At 33.7% G+C, this 18,391-nt stretch overlaps 1 protein-coding gene across 7 annotated transcripts in view; it reads right to left on the reverse strand.

Annotated features, from left to right (window-relative positions):
* Nucleotides 1-2,809: 2,809 nt before the first annotated feature.
* LOC149412263 (uncharacterized) overlaps nucleotides 2,810-18,391 on the reverse strand; it is a 48,017-nt gene continuing 32,435 nt past the window's right edge. For all 7 annotated transcript variants that reach the window (XM_089645948.1, XM_089645947.1, XM_089645944.1 and 4 more), the window contains 5 exons: nucleotides 12,729-13,028; nucleotides 12,436-12,620; nucleotides 8,795-8,903; nucleotides 8,497-8,661; nucleotides 2,810-8,381 (listed from right to left, as the gene is read on the reverse strand). In XM_089645948.1, the coding sequence (XP_089502074.1) occupies nucleotides 8,202-8,381; nucleotides 8,497-8,661; nucleotides 8,795-8,903; nucleotides 12,436-12,620; nucleotides 12,729-13,028 (939 nt within the window). In that variant the 3' untranslated portion in view covers nucleotides 2,810-8,201. The remainder of the gene's footprint in view (nucleotides 8,382-8,496; nucleotides 8,662-8,794; nucleotides 8,904-12,435; nucleotides 12,621-12,728; nucleotides 13,029-18,391) is intronic.

Genomic DNA, 18,391 nt, shown 5'->3' on the forward strand with positions numbered 1-18,391 from the left:
GTATCGCCCTGGTGTAAGACCACCATTCAGAATTGAAACGTTGCTCCAAATGGCTTTAGCCGTGTTTAGTGACTAGATCTGAATAGCCAGGTACTTCCCCACCTTCCTCTTTCCCTTCCCCACTTACCTTCAGCCTCACAACATCCCCCAATTGGGGATGCCATAGTCTCACTGGCTCCAGACAGGAGCAGTTGGGACTCTTGTGAGGTAATCACTATAAAAAAAAAAAAAAAGTTATATTGATGGGACTCTTCACTTAGCATAACTTCTGAAAAGGCATTTACACCCAGTTGTTTCACAGAATTTGAATAAATTTTTAAATTTGATAAAGTTCGGTGTAACAACTATCCACTCTGCATTTTTTGATATGTCTGCCTGTTGGCTTTGATGAAAATCATATTATATCCTTGATGCTTCCTTATAAACGGATTATTTTTAGTTTAAAAAATTAATATAAAATAGTATCATTATACGTCGACAAATGTACAGTTATCTGCCTTCTCTTGCAATTATAATAGATATCCTCTTACAAGTAATCATTATTACTATAGCTCCTCTATATTTTGAATACTATAATAATAACCATATTATAATTTAGTTCGAAACTCACTTTCACTAAAAAGTGGAGATACCAACAGCGCGAGCATTACCGTTATTTTAAGCATGTAGTTGTCAGGACTTCTTGAAGGAATAATGAAAAATAAAAAAATTGGTGGATGTAATACTACATATGCGTGGAAAAGTTTTAAATGACATATCCCAGATAGGATGGTGTACTTGAAGTGCATAATCCTCACGAACACCTATTCAGTTAATAATGCAAAAGCTACTAAAGTTTGTGCCTGCTGTGATGGTATCATATCTTATCTCTTATTGATTGCATGAATTTGTTTCACACAATGGATCTTCTCCCTTTTGTCGATGTAGTTTTGTTACAAACCAGCTATACCCCGACATGCGTTACTGTGGCTCAATCTGTCTGTGCAGATAGAGGAACAATAGCGCGTTTTACTTTTACCTCCAACAGATGGCGCTGCTTTTACCTGTCGCAGGTGATAAAAACATGTTTTTATGTGTCACAGGTTATATCTATATATACTTTTTCTAAAATAATATATTATTTTATAACATAATATGTATAATGTAACCAGGGGCGGCCCTGTGCCAAATGTCACCTGGCGCTAGTAAAAACCGAAAGGGTGCTGTATTATGTGTTAGGTATTATCAGTGTCTTGGTCACTTGCGCCTGCACAGGACCGGCCCTGAATATAACATAATAAATATTATGTTATGAACATATCAATTGGTTATTGCTGTTTGGATATCTTGGTCACGTCAAGATGCGCAACATAACATAAAAGATCATCAGATAATCCACAGGGAGATTGATGGAAGATGTAGATGAAGATACCGCACCTGATGTGTTTAAAACCGGCAAGATTGACCAAAATAAGTTTTTCTGAGTTGTTCCGGGCTGCAATCTAAAGGTTACCGTGATGATAGCTAAACTGAAATAAGATAGGGCAATAGCAGTTAGTGCTGTTATGTAGTAAGTTTTAAATATTTATTTTTTTTAAATCTGAATACCACACAAGTTCCAACTGCTCCCAACTGTCTGGAAGCAGTGAGATTATGGCATCCCAATTGGGATAAGTTGTGAGGCTGAAGGTAATGGAGAGGGGGAGGAGATTCCCAATTGGGATAAGTTGTGAGGCTGAAGGTAATGGAGAGGGGGAGGAGATGGGGAAAGGAAATGTAAGAAGTACCCGGCTATTCAGATCTGGTCACCTAACACCTCTAAAGCTATTTAAAGCAAGATTTCGATTTTGAATGGTGGTACATAACGAGATTCTTAGCCGAGGATCATATTCACTCAACCACGGAGGTCACGTAGTACAATGTAATAATTTAAGATCAAAATAACCAAGGGTGTAAGGCCCTAATTAAAACCTCGCCTCGAAAAGGGATCTAACCATATTTTTTGTTGAATATAAGATGATAATGGGAAATGATTCAGAAGCTCGTTTTCTTTATACCAGTACAATCTTTGGTCAGTTTTAGTTAACAATATTGTTTGTTCTGTAGGTTTTAAAGATATCTATTGTGGAATACTGATCTAACACTCATCTAAGATGGTATCGCGTTTGAGTGTGGAATTTAAGAATTTCGACAAATACAAACGAACCTTTTCTGAATGGAAGGACGACAAGTGTAAAACCCTAAAGGATGCCAGTGAAGAGTATTTAACCAGAAATTGTTTAAAGACCATAAAAGTTTATATTCGAGTGGGTACTAATAAAAAAACTGTTTTAATCTATTTTTTAAATACGGTAACAGCGCTTTTCGCAGCTGACAACAGAATCATGCATGCACATTAATTTGCAACTTAAGGCATCAGTTTTTGAATGCAAAACTGCTGCGGTAAGTAAAAACACAATGTCTTTCTGTCAATGTCAGGAAGACACTGTCTATTTATTTAAAATAAATAAATGAATAGAGCAATCATTCTATGCATTTGAAGTATTAAGGCCCTATAATTATTTATTTGAATTTTATCTAAGCTTTTGGAGTCCATCCATCATATGCTGGTTTGACAATTTATTGGCGCAATAGGTAGGTACATAAAACAGTGACCGGATAACTCATCAAAATGACAATTCTACACACCTTTAGAAAGTGATGAAACAAAAACTAGATTAAATAGTTTAGGTTTACATATTAGTTTAATGACTTTATAGTACCTTTTAAAGGTGTCTTGGTGATTGTCTTTTGTCGAGTTGTCAATGTTGAGTTAAAATATACAAATCAATTACATTTCATAACTGTTTATTATTTACTTATTTCATTTTATTTTACAATTTTTATACGCCCATCGGACTTTTACATTAGGCACATAAAATGGTTACAATTTTCATACAAGTGTTCACACTACATGCATTATTATGTAGAAGCAAACAGGGCAATATTACCAAGATACTCAAGATACTCAGTGAGAAACTGTTTTGAGAATTCACATGGTAGAATGCATCTCCATTATTTAACATCGCTAGACTAGTACATATATGTATTACACTGTCACGCAGCAGTATAGGCATCTTTAATGAAAGCAGGTATTTAACTGTTAGGCTCTGCAGGTGACTTTTGGTATAAGTGCCCTTGATATAGTATTTTCTATAATTAAAAATTAAGTATATTCAGGATTACTAATGCAGATTGCTACCACTGCGGGAAAACAGTATGTAGTGTTGTAAATAGAATTATTAATCTACAAGAGACTTGATTTTTAATCTACTACTTTAATTTATGAATTATTTTGCTTATTTATAGACACAAGATATATAATATTATGAGAATATGTACAAATAAAATTGTTCACGCTAAGATGTATTTCTTGGGCATTAAATATGTAAAAATTTGTAGACATTTTTGTTTTATTGATTTTTATTTGCCAATGTACATTTGTTACTTAATTTTTTTTTACTTTGCTACCAGTTTTGACACATCCGTGTCATTAACTAGCAATCTTAAAAATAACTTAAAAATTATACAAGTACGGAAAGATTAGATTTTATTAGGTGTGGGCAGTGGGTGGGGTGATTTGGAGGGTGGAGTAAGGGGACGAGAAAGGTGGGAGGGGTCAACAAAACAGGTAAAGGTGACTTTATTGTGCTATTATTTTGTTAACTAAATTAATTATTGAATTATTATTTATTTTATTGTTTTCAATAAATCACCCCACCTAATAAAATCTAAGTCTAAATCTTTCTGTACTTGTATAATTTTTAAGTTAGTTTTAAGTTTGCTAGTTAATAACACGGTTGTGTCAAAACTGGTAGTAAAGTAAACAAAATTTAAGTAACAAATGTACATTGGAAAATAAAACTCAATAAAAAAAAAATATCAATGAACAATTTGTCGCAACTTTTCACAGTTTGTATTGATAAAGATTTAATAACAATGGAGTTAACAGCAATTTAAATATCGCAAGATTTCTCTTTGTATGAAGTAAAAAGTTGATATTTTGTATTTATTATACAAAATAACTTATTATCTTACAGGTGTGAATGTTATTAACTCCTATTTGCAATGTATGGCAAGAGATATTATTTGAATAACTGTTCATTATGTAATTGTATATTAATTCCTTCAATAATAATAAAAAGATATATTAAGATAGGCCACTTATTATGATTGTGCCTGCAGTAATTTTGTTTAGTTTGGATTTAGTTTTTGACAGTTGGAATAAGATAAGTAGTTGTTCATTGTTCGTATTGTAAATTAGGTAGGCACATACCAACCTACCTAAGCACATACTATGTGTATTTGTTATATGCTCGAGATGCTCGCAGAGTAACACACATATCGAAATACTGTTTGCTTCTTTCGTGGATGTGAACTATTATCATTACTACATCATAATATTTTTTTTTTAATATACCTTAATCTTATAAAAAAAAACATATTTATTTACATAGAATACATTTTTAAAACAGTTTTTAGTGAACAATCAAGTGTACCTAGCGATGTTATAATAATAATAATAAAGTGTTTATTCAGGTATGTGGGGAGGTTAGTGCAGTCCCACACATTCCATATAGAGATAACCATGATGTAAAGTTGTACACTTTTTACACTTCACAAAAATTGAAATACATATATTATACATACAGTGTTGAAATACACATTATAAAAATATATTGTGTTATTTACGGTGACATAATAAAAGTAAAATGCCTTTCACTATTTATGTAAATTTAAGTGTAGATTTAATTTAATTTAATACATGACATTTTTCAAGTGTGTGCCAATGTTTCATGTATGCATAAGCATCCCCTTCACAGTTGAAGAGTGTGTAGTAATATAATTGTGGTATGTTAATTTCATTATTTTATTAATAAAAAAAACATGATCTGTTCTATAATTGATTGACTGATGTTTGGCGATTTCTGAAAAAATGTTTTTGCTGTTTCCTTCTAAATAGAGTATTTTTGATATTTAATGATAGTAAATTGTTTTTTTCGTAGTCTGTGATTTGGCATGAATTATTATTTTTTTAATTATTTTAAAAAACTCAATCCAACTGAACATTTTTAGTTTAAAAAAACTCACTAACAGACGGATTAAGTATATTACATATTATTAAATAACAAATCAATAGAGCCGACCTAACCAATTGTAAAATTTATTTAATTTACAAAATTGTAAAATCCAATTTGTTGAAAAACTTGAAACAAAGCTGAAATTACAAATAATGGTTATTTAATAATCAACCACATCCTAACAAATTTTATGAAATGTAAATCTTTTTATATTTTATTTTTATTGTGATGGCAGCAGAAATTCTACACTAATCCTGTCACTCTGACATAATGCATTGATTTAAAATAACATTTTAGTGACATCTAACCGCCATCTTTGTTCTTCAACTCTCAGTTCTAGTCTAGTTATCTAGTCCCAAATTATTCCCAGACAATTAAATAAGGATAATTATAAATTATACAGAAATCAATAAAAAAATGATTGATGAGGTTCACATAGCGACGCCTGAGGCCCTAGAATGGCTCGCAGACCTAGATGTCCCCCTCTGACCCCCCCACCATACGAGAGAAGAATAAAAAAATATTGCTTAAGACGGCTCTGGTCACAAATTAAAGTTAATTTTAACTATCCCGACAATCAAGCCATTGGCTTTGAAACATGTAGAATATTATTAATTAAAAGTGGTGTAAACGTATTTCATTTTCATATAAATAAATTAGTGTTTAAATCGAATACTAAAAATTATATCACAAAATAATTAAAAACTAACATTGTTTACAACTTATATCTATCTATTATCACTAACATTCTCCGAGATCTGCTATTCCACAGGCATACCATTAAACTTTCCATTAAATGTATATATATAGATTTATGCCATTGAGAATGTACACAGAAAAATGTCACATTTTGTTGAAATTATGCAAACAAAAGTACAAAGAAACACCTGTATGAGCAATACCTACTGTATGTGTGCTTATACTTATATTATATTCATAAAGGGGGTGACAGATTAGGCCATACGTTCAAAATGTTTTATATACTCCATATTCAGTCCCATACAGACCTGTCACACCTAAAAAGATGATTTTTTTTTTATTGTACGACAGACAGGTTAGTCCAATTATGGTACAATTTTATTTAAAACTAACAATACACGTACATATTTTTTTTAAAACATGGAATAGTTATATTAAACACATCTATATCCGCGGGTAGGGCATTTAGCAAGGCCATACCTCTTGTCATGCTATGTTGGGCAATGACATCTGTCCGACCCTGCGGTATACAGAATAGGTCGTGGCTACGATTTCGACAGTATTTATCAGGAACGAATAAGCCACAGCATGACAGGAGATATGGGCAATCGATAAGGTTTTTTAGTAACTTTAATTCAAATACCATGAGTCCGGCATTACGCCTAGTCTCCAGGCTTTGGTAATTTGTCTCATTTAGCAGTTCCACTAAATATGATGTGATAATTTAATTTATAATTTGATAATTTAATAATAATTTAATTTAATTGATAATTTTTATGATGTGTTATAAGGGTGGACGTGGCGACCATATGCGCTGTGATCTGCTAGCAGGCTATATTGGAAAATTATAATGGGTCAGAACAATTTACGGAGCGCCATAAATACGCGGCTGTCATCTGTCAAGGAGACAGATACTATACAAAGAAATGATATTCCGCGGCAGTCCCCTAATTGTTCTGACCCCCTCTCCTGGGGAAGATTATAGCGTAGTGTGTCAGCCCAACATATAATACGTACATGCCACCCCCAATTTATGCACGCATAATATAGCATTATGTGTTTAAGGTTTAAAACAAGAACTGTTGAGAGGAAAACACACTAAGGAACATCACGGCAGCAAAATACAGTAACGTAAAACACTTTTAAAACATTATTGAATTGATAAAGTTTACATTTATATTAAAACCAAAACATGTTAAATAAAACTAAAATTTACAAAAATATACATATTTACAAAACTTATTCGAAAGCTTAAATAAGGAAAATGGAGTGTTTTAAAATTATTTAAAAAACAGAACATCATTATTATAAATTTACTGGAAACCATTGCCGCACTCTGTGACAAAGAAATTTAGACATGCTCTTTTTTAATATGAATCTTTACAGAAGAGCAGACATATTATTAATTATTATATTGCCAATAGAGGACCGATTTTTATGTGTCAATTGAGATTAATTTCTTCAAAGAAAATTACATGTTTTCCTTCTGATTAGATATTATTACTGTGGGAAGTGGTACATATCAGGTATGTTTGTACAACTGTTAAATCTTTCTAGTTAAAGAAATTTAATTGTTTTCACCATGCAAAAATACTGTCTGGTTAAAAGACCGTTACTGTATTGTGTTAGATTACCAATACAAATTTTTAAATACTTAAAAAAATATTTAATAGGTAAAACAAAATATTGCACGAATGGTTAGAGTTATTGTATGAAAGAGTATGATTGTTTTTAATTATGCGGTCAAAAAGTTAAGCACATCAAATGAAAAATGTGTGAAGACATTTTGTGTGACATAAAGAGCATCTTCGAATTGCACTGATTTCACAGCTATATATATTGTAAATGTGCATCGGCATGTACCCAACAGACTTTAACTATCAATTCATAAGCAAATTAGGTGTAAAAAATTTTGCTGTCCGGTTTTTAAAAGATAAAAAAAATATTGCACGAAAGGTTATTACATGAAAAATTATGATTGTTTTTTTTTAATTATGTGGTCAAAAAAGTTAAGCTCACCAAATGGTAAATGGAAAAACATTTTTGGTGTGACATAAAGAGAATCTTCGAATAGCACTGATTGTATACAGGATGTATCAGCATATAACCAACAGATTTTAACCAGCAATAATTCATATTTGTAAAAAGCATTAACTTTGTGGCTCGTCATAATTTACAATAAAAAAACACATTTTTTGTTGTTGTTGATAATTATAATATAATAAAACAAATTTATATGTTTTTTATTGTAAATTATGAACGAGCCACAAAGTTGGAGTAAAATATGTTCCCATCACATGTCATACACACTCCGTCTTGTTCCAGCAGCACCACAGAAGAGACAGAGTACCACCTGATCCGTTGAGCAGTGTGGCAAAGTGAGACGTATTTATAAACAAACATTTATGCAGGGAGTAGATCGAAGTCATCGGACACATGGACCATTGGCACATGAGTGTTGTCGATGAAAGGAGTGGACTTGTGGTCGCAGAGTCCGAGCTCCTTCAGCTTCCATTCCCAGCTCATCACTTGGGTGGCGTGCAGTGACTCAGCTTCCGTGTGATGCCTCCTCACCATACCCTCCTGTAATAGTTAACATTATTAAAGCAAATCAGTACGCTAACTGCTGATACAGTTGGTATCAACTGGGCATTAATATGAATGTAGCATTACCTTTAAACAATAAAACAATGTGTACCTTTATCTTCTCCCATTTGTCGTCTACATCTTGAAGCCAGGACAGGAAGAGTCGTCCATTGTAGCGAGACCTCTGGGCATTTCTCTCCTTCTCCTCCTGCTCGGCTGTCAACATGTTGTACACCTCATTGTCTTTCAGCAATGTGCACACTGAGAATGGCAATGCCTGCAAATACATTATTCTTTTATTAACTTTGATGGATTGTACTGATTGATGGATATCGCACCATATAACACCATTTTACCTTACTTTAATTGAGAAATATAATAGGTACTTGATAGTAAAGAAAAATAATTACCTGATTAGCAAGAGCTCGGGCGGCCCTTCCATGGACGCGTAATATTTCTTGTTCTACAGCCAAGACCAGTTTCTCCTTTTCAACCAAATGCTGCACCCTCAAAGAATGTCTGAAAAAATATTTAGCAATAAAAAAAACTATTTGATAATGTTAATTCCGCTTAGGTAAAGAAAAAGATTTTCTTAGGATGGGATCTGTCGCTAGATTATCAATCAACATATTAAATATTTGGGAATTGTGTCAAACATCAGTAAATTAGTAACATTTTTTTATTATTATGAAGACATAATATCATCGGCAAAAGTCACCATGCCCGAAACACTTTTTTCAGATAATGATATTTGAATGTTGGAGATAGAAATACTTTAATTTGTATTCTTTTAAATTGTATCTATTATTTAGCTAGTTAAAGAAGTTATCACTTTAAAATGTACACTATGTAGACTTACAGCCTTGGTGGCACTTCGTTAGAGTAGCATAATAACCCGAAAGAACTCAGATTTTTTTTCAAAATTTCATAATTTCTTTTTCATGTACCTGTATATTTTCGTAAGTTTTGTGTTATATAACTCAAGCATATTATGTATAAACTAACTTTAAAATTGTGGTAAAATAAAACATTGTTTAGGGGTTGGTGACATTTACTGAACAGGATAATAACATTATGTACCATAGATAGATTCGCAATAATGAACAAGTAATATGTAACTATATCGCCAATATATTGGATGATATGGGTTGAAGCGGTTTGACTGTGAGGTGAAAACGCATATGAGATGTATTGATGAAATGGGTGTCGCTCCCTGTCTTATAAGAGCTGCTTTGGAACTGTTGAACTTCTCTGAAAGGACCTGTCCTGGTGACACAGGTACACAAGGGTGCACTGATTTGTTAGGACTTAGGATTCGGTATAATGGCAACCTAATGAGCCAATATTGGAATCTAGGATGGGCAGGAATAAAGGAATTGATGAATTGGAACACCTTGAATGCTTACCCAAATTCAGTGTATCGAAACATTCTCTTGCCCGCTCTTGAAGTTTTAAGAAAATAAATAAATTGTGGAATTACTGTAGTCGTTAATAAAGCACAAACAATAATAAATGTATCAGGTTCATTTCGTGAACTGACCCTTATTAAAATTCCTCTTCCGGTGTGGAAAATACCCTAAATATCACCCTGGTGAAAATTCACTGTTAAGAATATATTTTTGTTTGAAATGGCTTAAGCTGTATATGTTAGTTAGATTTGAGCTAAGATAGGTACTTCCTAATAGTCCACTTCACAAATAGCAGTTTAAAGCAAAAAAAATAATTGTTAAGTTGAGTTTTTTCTAATTCATTGGGAATAATATATTAAAAAAAACAATGTAACTTTTTGTAATATATTATCAATTTATATACAGCTTATTGTATAAAAAAAAACACAAACAAATAGTTTAATGGACAGCCAATTATTAGAAAATGATGAAAGAATTGTGGAATAAGGTGACCGGATAATTCATCAAAATGACAATTCAATACACCTTTAAAGTTATGAAAAGCGGGTTCGGTAGTGACACCATATCTCACATGTATACAGGCCGGTACAGAATGCGTTGAACAGTGTTTTTTTTTAACAGTTGTGCTGCATTTGCAAAATCTGCGGGCAATCATATTAGACACAATGCTTAGGCTTCTCTTTTGTCGTTAGATATCACCGTTGATATCCAGGTCTTAATTAATAATGTGCCTTAAGTATTTTACGTTCGTACATGTATTTATTCTTGCCTAGTTAAGGTGTACGCGGAGCATCTTACTTGTATCTGGATTTTTTCCGTGGTGGAACGCAATCCATTCCGTCTTCTTCGGGTTGTACTATTGATAAAGTTTTCAATATTGTCCTCAGTTACGCAAACGTCAAACCTCGACAAATAGAGCGTTAATTTTAATTCAGCTATTTTGAGGGAGTTCTCCATCGCTGTTCCAGTTGCCATAATATTTCTCTATCTCTGTAGTCTTCTTGTAACGGTTTTATAACCTTCCATATTAAAATTAGTTTTTTCAGGTTTAGACAAATTTTTGTGAGATTGTGTGCGTGCACCTTTGGCTGATTTATGTATGTATCTGTAGTTGTGTGAGAGAGCTAAACGCTGCTACTTATTCCATGATTGAGGGGAATGCATGACAGGTGAGGCGGCTAATGCGAGGGGCATGTCCAAATGCAATCCATTAGTTGGCGACCGTGAGCTTGAGCGGTTCATATCTACTGCTACCAGTATGGTGACCTTCAATGTGTTGAAGGACGGCCATTTGTTTACGTCTTGATTTGGAATATGGTTATAATTGTTTATTTTCAGTTCGTTCATTAAGAGAGACATTTAAGAGCGCAACACTTCTAGATTGCTTCGTTTGGACATTTGTGACTGAATTGTGGTTATTTCACCCTTTAATGCCATGATATCTTTTAGGAGACATGTAACATCTACGTGATCGAAATTGACAGGCGGCAGTTTTTGCAGATTCTGAGCCACAGGGGTTGGTGGAGCTTCATATATATTATTTTAATAATATCATATAAATTCTTGCACTTCTTACTTTACCTTTCCTCGTAATCCTGCGCTCAACTGTTTCACTGCACAGAATGGCTTTCGCAGCATTCACTTCGTCTTCTGAGAAATTATTGGAGCATATTTGGACAGCGGTTAGTTCGTCTAAGACAAGGCTGCCCAACCCCAGGCCCGCGGGCCACATTGTGGCCCGCGAACGAATTATAAGTGGCCCGCGTGAAACATTTTCAAAAAACCCGCCAATCCGCCAATTTGAAAAAGTGTCGCGGGCCCGCGGTAAAACAAACAATGCAGCTTGCGCGCGGTCACCAGTGTTGCCAACGACGGCGATTTATCGCTATTTAGGCTACTCAGAAAGAATCAGCGACGAAAAAAACCTAACCTGTTGAACTTACTTTTGAAACAAAAATACACCGGTTTTCAACATACAATTTTTTGCGTCGAAATGGAATCCTGAAGCCACCTCCCCCCCCCATGGAATTCGAAAAATTGCTGTGGGGTATCACATATGATGTTCGGAATTTTTTCTCAGCGAAGAACTGCTAAAAAGGTTGGGCAGCCTTGGTCTAAGACATCGATTTTGTTTTGAAGAAACTAATTGATTTATCACTTTTTTTCGTAATATTCATATTGTTTTCGTAAGCGGTGGCAACGTATGCAATTCAATCTGATATGAGATCCGATCCTGCGCACGAGCAGACTGAAAAAAGACAAATAACTTTGTTTACATCATTTTATTTATATACAACATATACATGTTTTATGAACAATGTTCACATCATCAGGATTAGTTATACACTAGTTGTAACTAATCCTGATGGTGTAAACATGTAGATGGTGAATATAAATAAAATGATGTAAACAAAGTTATTTGTCTTTTTTCAGTCTGGTCGTGCGCAGGACCGGATCTGCTTGTGCGAAGGATCGAATTTCATACGCTAAACATAATAAAATTAATATTTTTCATCTTTTTTAATGATTTTAATCACTTTTTAAAGGTGTATTGAGTTATTATGGAACCGTGGAATAAATAATAAAATAAGGAATAGTGACAAATCGCATGTTACAATACAGAAAAAAATATCCGCCTTTACCTGTCTCCCTCATTGTATATGAACTCCTCTCTCATTTGTTGTTGGACAGTAAGTGGCGGATTCATGTTCCCAATCTGCTTATTGGTGTTCTTTAGGACATATGTACAGCGGTTCATCAGGTAATCCTTGAAGCCTTGGGGTGGCTTGGGCTGGACAGGAAAATAACCCTTCTGGCGACGTTCAATCTATAAGACAAAATACCAATGTTTCTCAATTGTTATATTACAAAAATAGTTGATGATTATAAATGTCCCTGGACAAGTTTGATGCAAGATTATGTAAGAATTTCTTACTTGTTTCTGTATGTTCAGGAACATCTGGTAGGGATTATTCTGCGGAGAGTGAGTGTGGGAACTGGTATGGGACTCAGAGGAACTGCCGGCAGCAGATTCTGCCGTTGCAGACTGATGCGCGTGACTTTCCTTGGAGGCCTTCAGCTTCCTCTTGCGAGGATGCAGCTCCACGCATGGCTGCTGGGATGGACCCGCCGAGGAGTGGGAGGCACTGGACCCTCCACTGCTCGAGCTGCTACCTCCACCACTGTTGTTGGCGACGTGGGAAGCATCAGTACCGCTATCGTTGGTATCGGGAGACTAAAAACAAACACGTTTAGTAACAAGAATTTGTTTTATCACGACAGCGTAGATACGATCAACAGACAATTTATGATTCGTCATAATCACTGAAGAGATAAAATTACAGAAGTCTGATGCGGGTGTGCCTGTAATAAGGTCAATTTTATATTAGTTCAGGAGAAATTGATCAAATGTAGAAAATATTTCTTGAACAGTTACATATATACTCAAATAATTTTTTTTTTCAGTGCTATAATAGTGTTTATGCATAAAATAGATTTTATAAGCAACAAGCAACATTTTTTTTATAAGGAAGTGTATGCCAGCATTATCCATTTGATGCAAGTGACACTTGCAAGGTTATAAATAATAATGGCACACATACAAATTTGGCTGCATAAAATAAACACCAGCATAAATCATTCTTTTTATTGTTGTAAAGAAATTATATAAACTGGAGCTTTTGAAAAAAAAACACTGAAAAATTTATTTATTTATTATTCATTAACGCCCTATCGGGCTTTTACAAGGAAAATTAATAATTTATAGATATAAGTGTAACAGGAAACATGGATAATAGCGTAACCATCTAAAAAAAAGAATTCAAATACTAATACTATGATTAATATCAAATCAAAATAATAACACCGAAATTGTAAATAAAGTATGTACATTGTACATTCATATACGCATACAACTATTCATGTTTGTTGCAAACCAGGAAAACTGAAAACAGGAAAATAATTTACTCGTAACGTATATACTAATATTATAAAAGAGAAAAATGAAAAAAAAAAAAGGAAAAATAATATCAGTTATCTATAGAAAAAACTAATAAGTTAGAGCAAAATAACAATGATATTATTATTATCGAATTTAAATGATAGGAGCTGACATGATAAACAAACAAGAGTTTAATATATAAAGCAAGTATATCCGTACATGCATACAGTCATTAATGTGTTTTAAAAAAAAACTAGATATAATAAAAGTTGATAACGAGCAAATATGTCTGAAATTAGTTGCCTTTTGAAATCCACAAAATTATTAACACCAAACATTTCAATAATAATAATATTTGGATGATTTGTCGCCATACAAATATATAATACATTTCTACAATGATTTATGTTATTACTAACTATACATGGAGATATTATACAGTATTTATTTATTTATTTTTTCATGTTCTCCATAAAACGGTTATACACCAATATATCATGGAGAAGATTACAAATTAAAAAGTTTACAGAGGCAGTCATACTTACCTGGTAGATCACTAAAGATTAACATTAACTAATTGTTTGTTGTTTGTTATTAGAAATTTAGATACAGAATTTAGGACATAATTAGAAAATTGGACTTTCTCTCAGGAATGGTATATGTATTTAATTTAAGGGGTGACCGGATAAATCATCAAAATGGTAATTCATCACATCTTTAAAAAGTTATAAAAAGTCATGGAAAGTGATGAAACAAAAACTTTATTAACTGGGTTAAGTAGGTTATGTTAAAAAAAAAAAAATTTTCATCGTTTTTAATGACTTTATATCACTTTTTAAAAGTGTGTTGAATAGTCACGGTGTTGAGTTAGCATGGAACCAATTTAAGGGTATGATAGCTAAAAAGGTAAGTTTTTTAGTTTAGACCTGAATTCTGTTGGACTTGTTATGGATCTTAGTTCCGGAGGGAGTTTATTCCAAGCCTTCGGCCCAGATACTCCGAAAGCGCGATCACCAAACTTAGTATTTGGCTTGCGCTTAGGTTCCATCAGTCTGCCTACAGCTGATGATGTTGCTGATCTAAGAGTTGACTGCCTCAGACCAGTGTTTGCCGGGACCCATAGTTTCAGAGATGTAGGATGGGGCCATTTCATTGATGGATTTAAACACCATCCAGCACAATTTGTACCGGATTCTTTCAGGGCACTTGAGCCAGTGAAGGTTATAAAAGTGTTTTGAAATGTGCGAATATTTAGAAACCCCGGTTATGAGCCGTGCCGCTGCATTAAACACTGATCGAAGTTTGTCAATTTGATATTTTGGAAGATTGGCATAAATGCCGTTGCAGTAATCGAGACGTGAGACTACATAAGAGTTGATAAGTAGTTTTGTTGCTTCTGTAGGAAGGTTAGTTAGTATTGAGGTTATTGTTAAATTTAAAAGTGTCTTTGCTTCGAGTTTGTCTGGCAGGTACATTAATATAAATTAATGTAAATAATTGTTTGTAATTTATATATATAAATAAATTCAGGGCTGTCAATTACACATAATAATTTTTAATAAAAATAATATGTCAGTTTATTTATTGTTATTAAGTTTAATTTGTAGAACTCCATTTTATTTTTTTATTTTTTATATATACAATAATATTATTATTGGGTTTATAAAAACAGTTTATTTTTAAACAAGTTCTGCTGTGTAATTATTATTACGCGTGACAGCTGTTTCGCCCTCTGAAGGCATTATCAAACTGTGGGTAGCCCACTTACAGACGATACATTTATATTATTTCTAGGTAGGTATTTTAATTTCATTTACTGATTTCTTAATTGATTTCTAAGTAAAATATTAAAAATTATTAATGGTTATTACCCCAGCAAAGTTTCCCCAATTAGTGTAATGTTTAAATTTGACTGAATGTCTTTATGTTAGTTATTCCCAAACGATGACTCATAGGGTTATTTTAATAGCATAATTAAGTACTTCATAGTGCACTCATATTTGCATTAGGTTTGAAGATATCTAGTAGGGGTGAACGAATTATATTTGTTTGTTCATTAATTAGAATAGCTTTCGGATTATTAGAGTTTTTGTTAATTTCTAATTGCTCTAAAAGATTCAGTTTACGGCCTTTATTTTGTACGTGTAACGGAGTTGGTTTATTATTATCATTAAGTGAGTGATTTTCATTTAGGAGATGTTTGGCAAATTGAGATTGTATTTTATTATTATTTTTAAAAGATCTTATATGTTCTTTAAACCTAGTGTTAAAGGACCGGCCCGTTTGTCCAACATAAACAGCGTTGCATTCGTCACACTGGAGTTTATAAATGCCACTATTTTGTAATTTGAGTACCTTACTTTTTGAGTTTTTAAGAGATGATCCTAAGTTGTTATTTGTGCGGAAGGCAATATCTGTGGTTTAGAATATAAAAATTAAAAAAAAAAAAAAAAAAAAAAAAAAAAAATATATATATATGTCAGTTAAAACATACTATCTGATAGTTTGAGAAGTCTGGTTTCATTGCGTTCAATCTTTCAGTAATTTATAAATTTTAATGTGTAATTAATTTATAAATTACTTAAATGATAGTAATATGCTTAGCTTAGTTATTGATATTATTGAGGTATGTTACTATAGCCTTCTGGCAACTATATTACGTACAGTTGAACACATCTACAACCAATAAAATTATGCCAAGATCATTTATTTCATTCGCAGAAGTGAGAGAAACGTTGTTAATTTGTAAACACGCTTTATAAACTAAATAACTAACTAACCATCACGCCGTTTCTCCGCAGAGGTAGGCAGAGAGGACGCACCGCCAAACAACTCGGTCTTGACACACACTTCTTGCCTCATTCACATTCATACATCGCCTTCTATTATTCTGATTCTTGACATGGCCCGACTCGAGTATCTGATTCACTTGATCGTGCCATGTCTTCCTCGGGCGTCCCCGACTTCTGCTACCATTCGCATTTGCATCATGTATCCTCCTTACACTCCTATCTTCGCTCATTCGCTCTACATGCCCAAACCGTCTAAGTGTCCCTTTCTTAATCTTACCCACTACGCTTACATCAGCCTTGCACTCTTTGCGATTTCCACATTCCACACACGATCAAACATGGTTTTACCACACATACACCTCAGGGATTGTGGACTGCTAACATCGCTTCTTTGGACAATTTTTTGTTAGCGCCAACTGCGTTCAGTCCTCCATTAACGGAGTTAACTGCATTTACCCTTCTTTCAATATCTCTGTCAGCCTTTCCATCTCTCGTAAATATACTTCCTAAATATACAAACTCATCTACCTGCTCCAAGTATTCTCATTCACAACAATATTGCACACTGTTTTCGTACTCTCTCTTTCAAACACCATTACTTTAGACTTGCTTACATTCATCATTAACTCGTTCTTCATGCATACTTCGTTCATCCTAGACACGAGAGACTGTAGATCATCCATACTATTAGCAATCAGCACCGCATCATCAGCATACAACAGGCAACATACTTTCAGATTACTCAAATTCGTGCCCAATCCCGACAACACCTTCCATAGCTTTTTCCTGTCGACTCGGTCGTATGCTTTTTGTAGATCTACAAAGGCACAGAAAAGTTTCTGGGTTTTGCCAGAAACTTCTCAGTGAGCATACGCAATGAGATCTGGTCCATGCACCCCTTTCCACTCATAAAAGCACCTTGCACATCCCATATTTTATCCTTTGTTTCCTTTCTTACTCTTTCAATCAAAATTCTACCGTACAGCTTGCCAACTGAACTTAGCAGGCTAATAGCCCTATAATTCCCACATTCCATACGTGACCCTTTACCTTTGTATAATGGCATGATCACAGCCCTTCTCCAATCTAAAGGCGTGTAACCCTCCTTTAAACATTGTTTAAAAAGATTGCACAACCATGTGAGAATTATACGGCTACCTCCTTTAAAATGTTCAGCAACAATATTGTCAAAACCGACAGCCTTACCATTCTTCATACATTTAATCGATCTTTCTATCTCATCCATGCTAATTTTGGTAACATTCACTCCATCATCATTCATATCTGATTCGCCACTGGAATCACTGTCACTCCCTTCGCTTTCGAAGACTTCCTCGAAATCTATAGCCTAAATCTATAATCCATCTCTTTTTTTATTTTTTCCTCATTCGTCAACATTTTTATCACTTTCATGCTTCCGTTTTCTGGGCCACTCCGGCCACCTTTTGACTTACTTCCAAAACAACTTTTTGTTTTCTTGGAAATGGTTTTGTCATTTTCATTCATTCTTCCTCTTGCAGGTGCTTTCATTCTTTCACTACAAATCTTATTTTTTTCTTACATTCCTTATATACTTCTTTCGCTCGATCCTTCTCTTCGCTGGCAGCACTGCCAGCCGCAATCAAACATAATGATGCTTTCTTCTTCTCTGAGACCAGTGCTTTAATCTCATCATCCCACCAAGCATAACTTTTCTTTCTACCTTACGTAATTATTCCACAAACCTCCCTAGCGGATTCACAAACACTTACTTTTAGTGGTTCCATGTTTCGTCTATGCTTAGACCGTTCATTTCCTTCTCATTCAATCTCATCTCTGCACAATTCACATACTTACTTCTCAGATTATCGTTTTGCAGTTTTTCTA

Source organism: Hesperophylax consimilis, chromosome 23 (genome assembly GCF_061612785.1).
Source record: "Hesperophylax consimilis isolate HC1 chromosome 23, BYU_Hcon_1.0, whole genome shotgun sequence".
Lineage (NCBI taxonomy): Eukaryota > Metazoa > Arthropoda > Insecta > Trichoptera > Limnephilidae > Hesperophylax > Hesperophylax consimilis.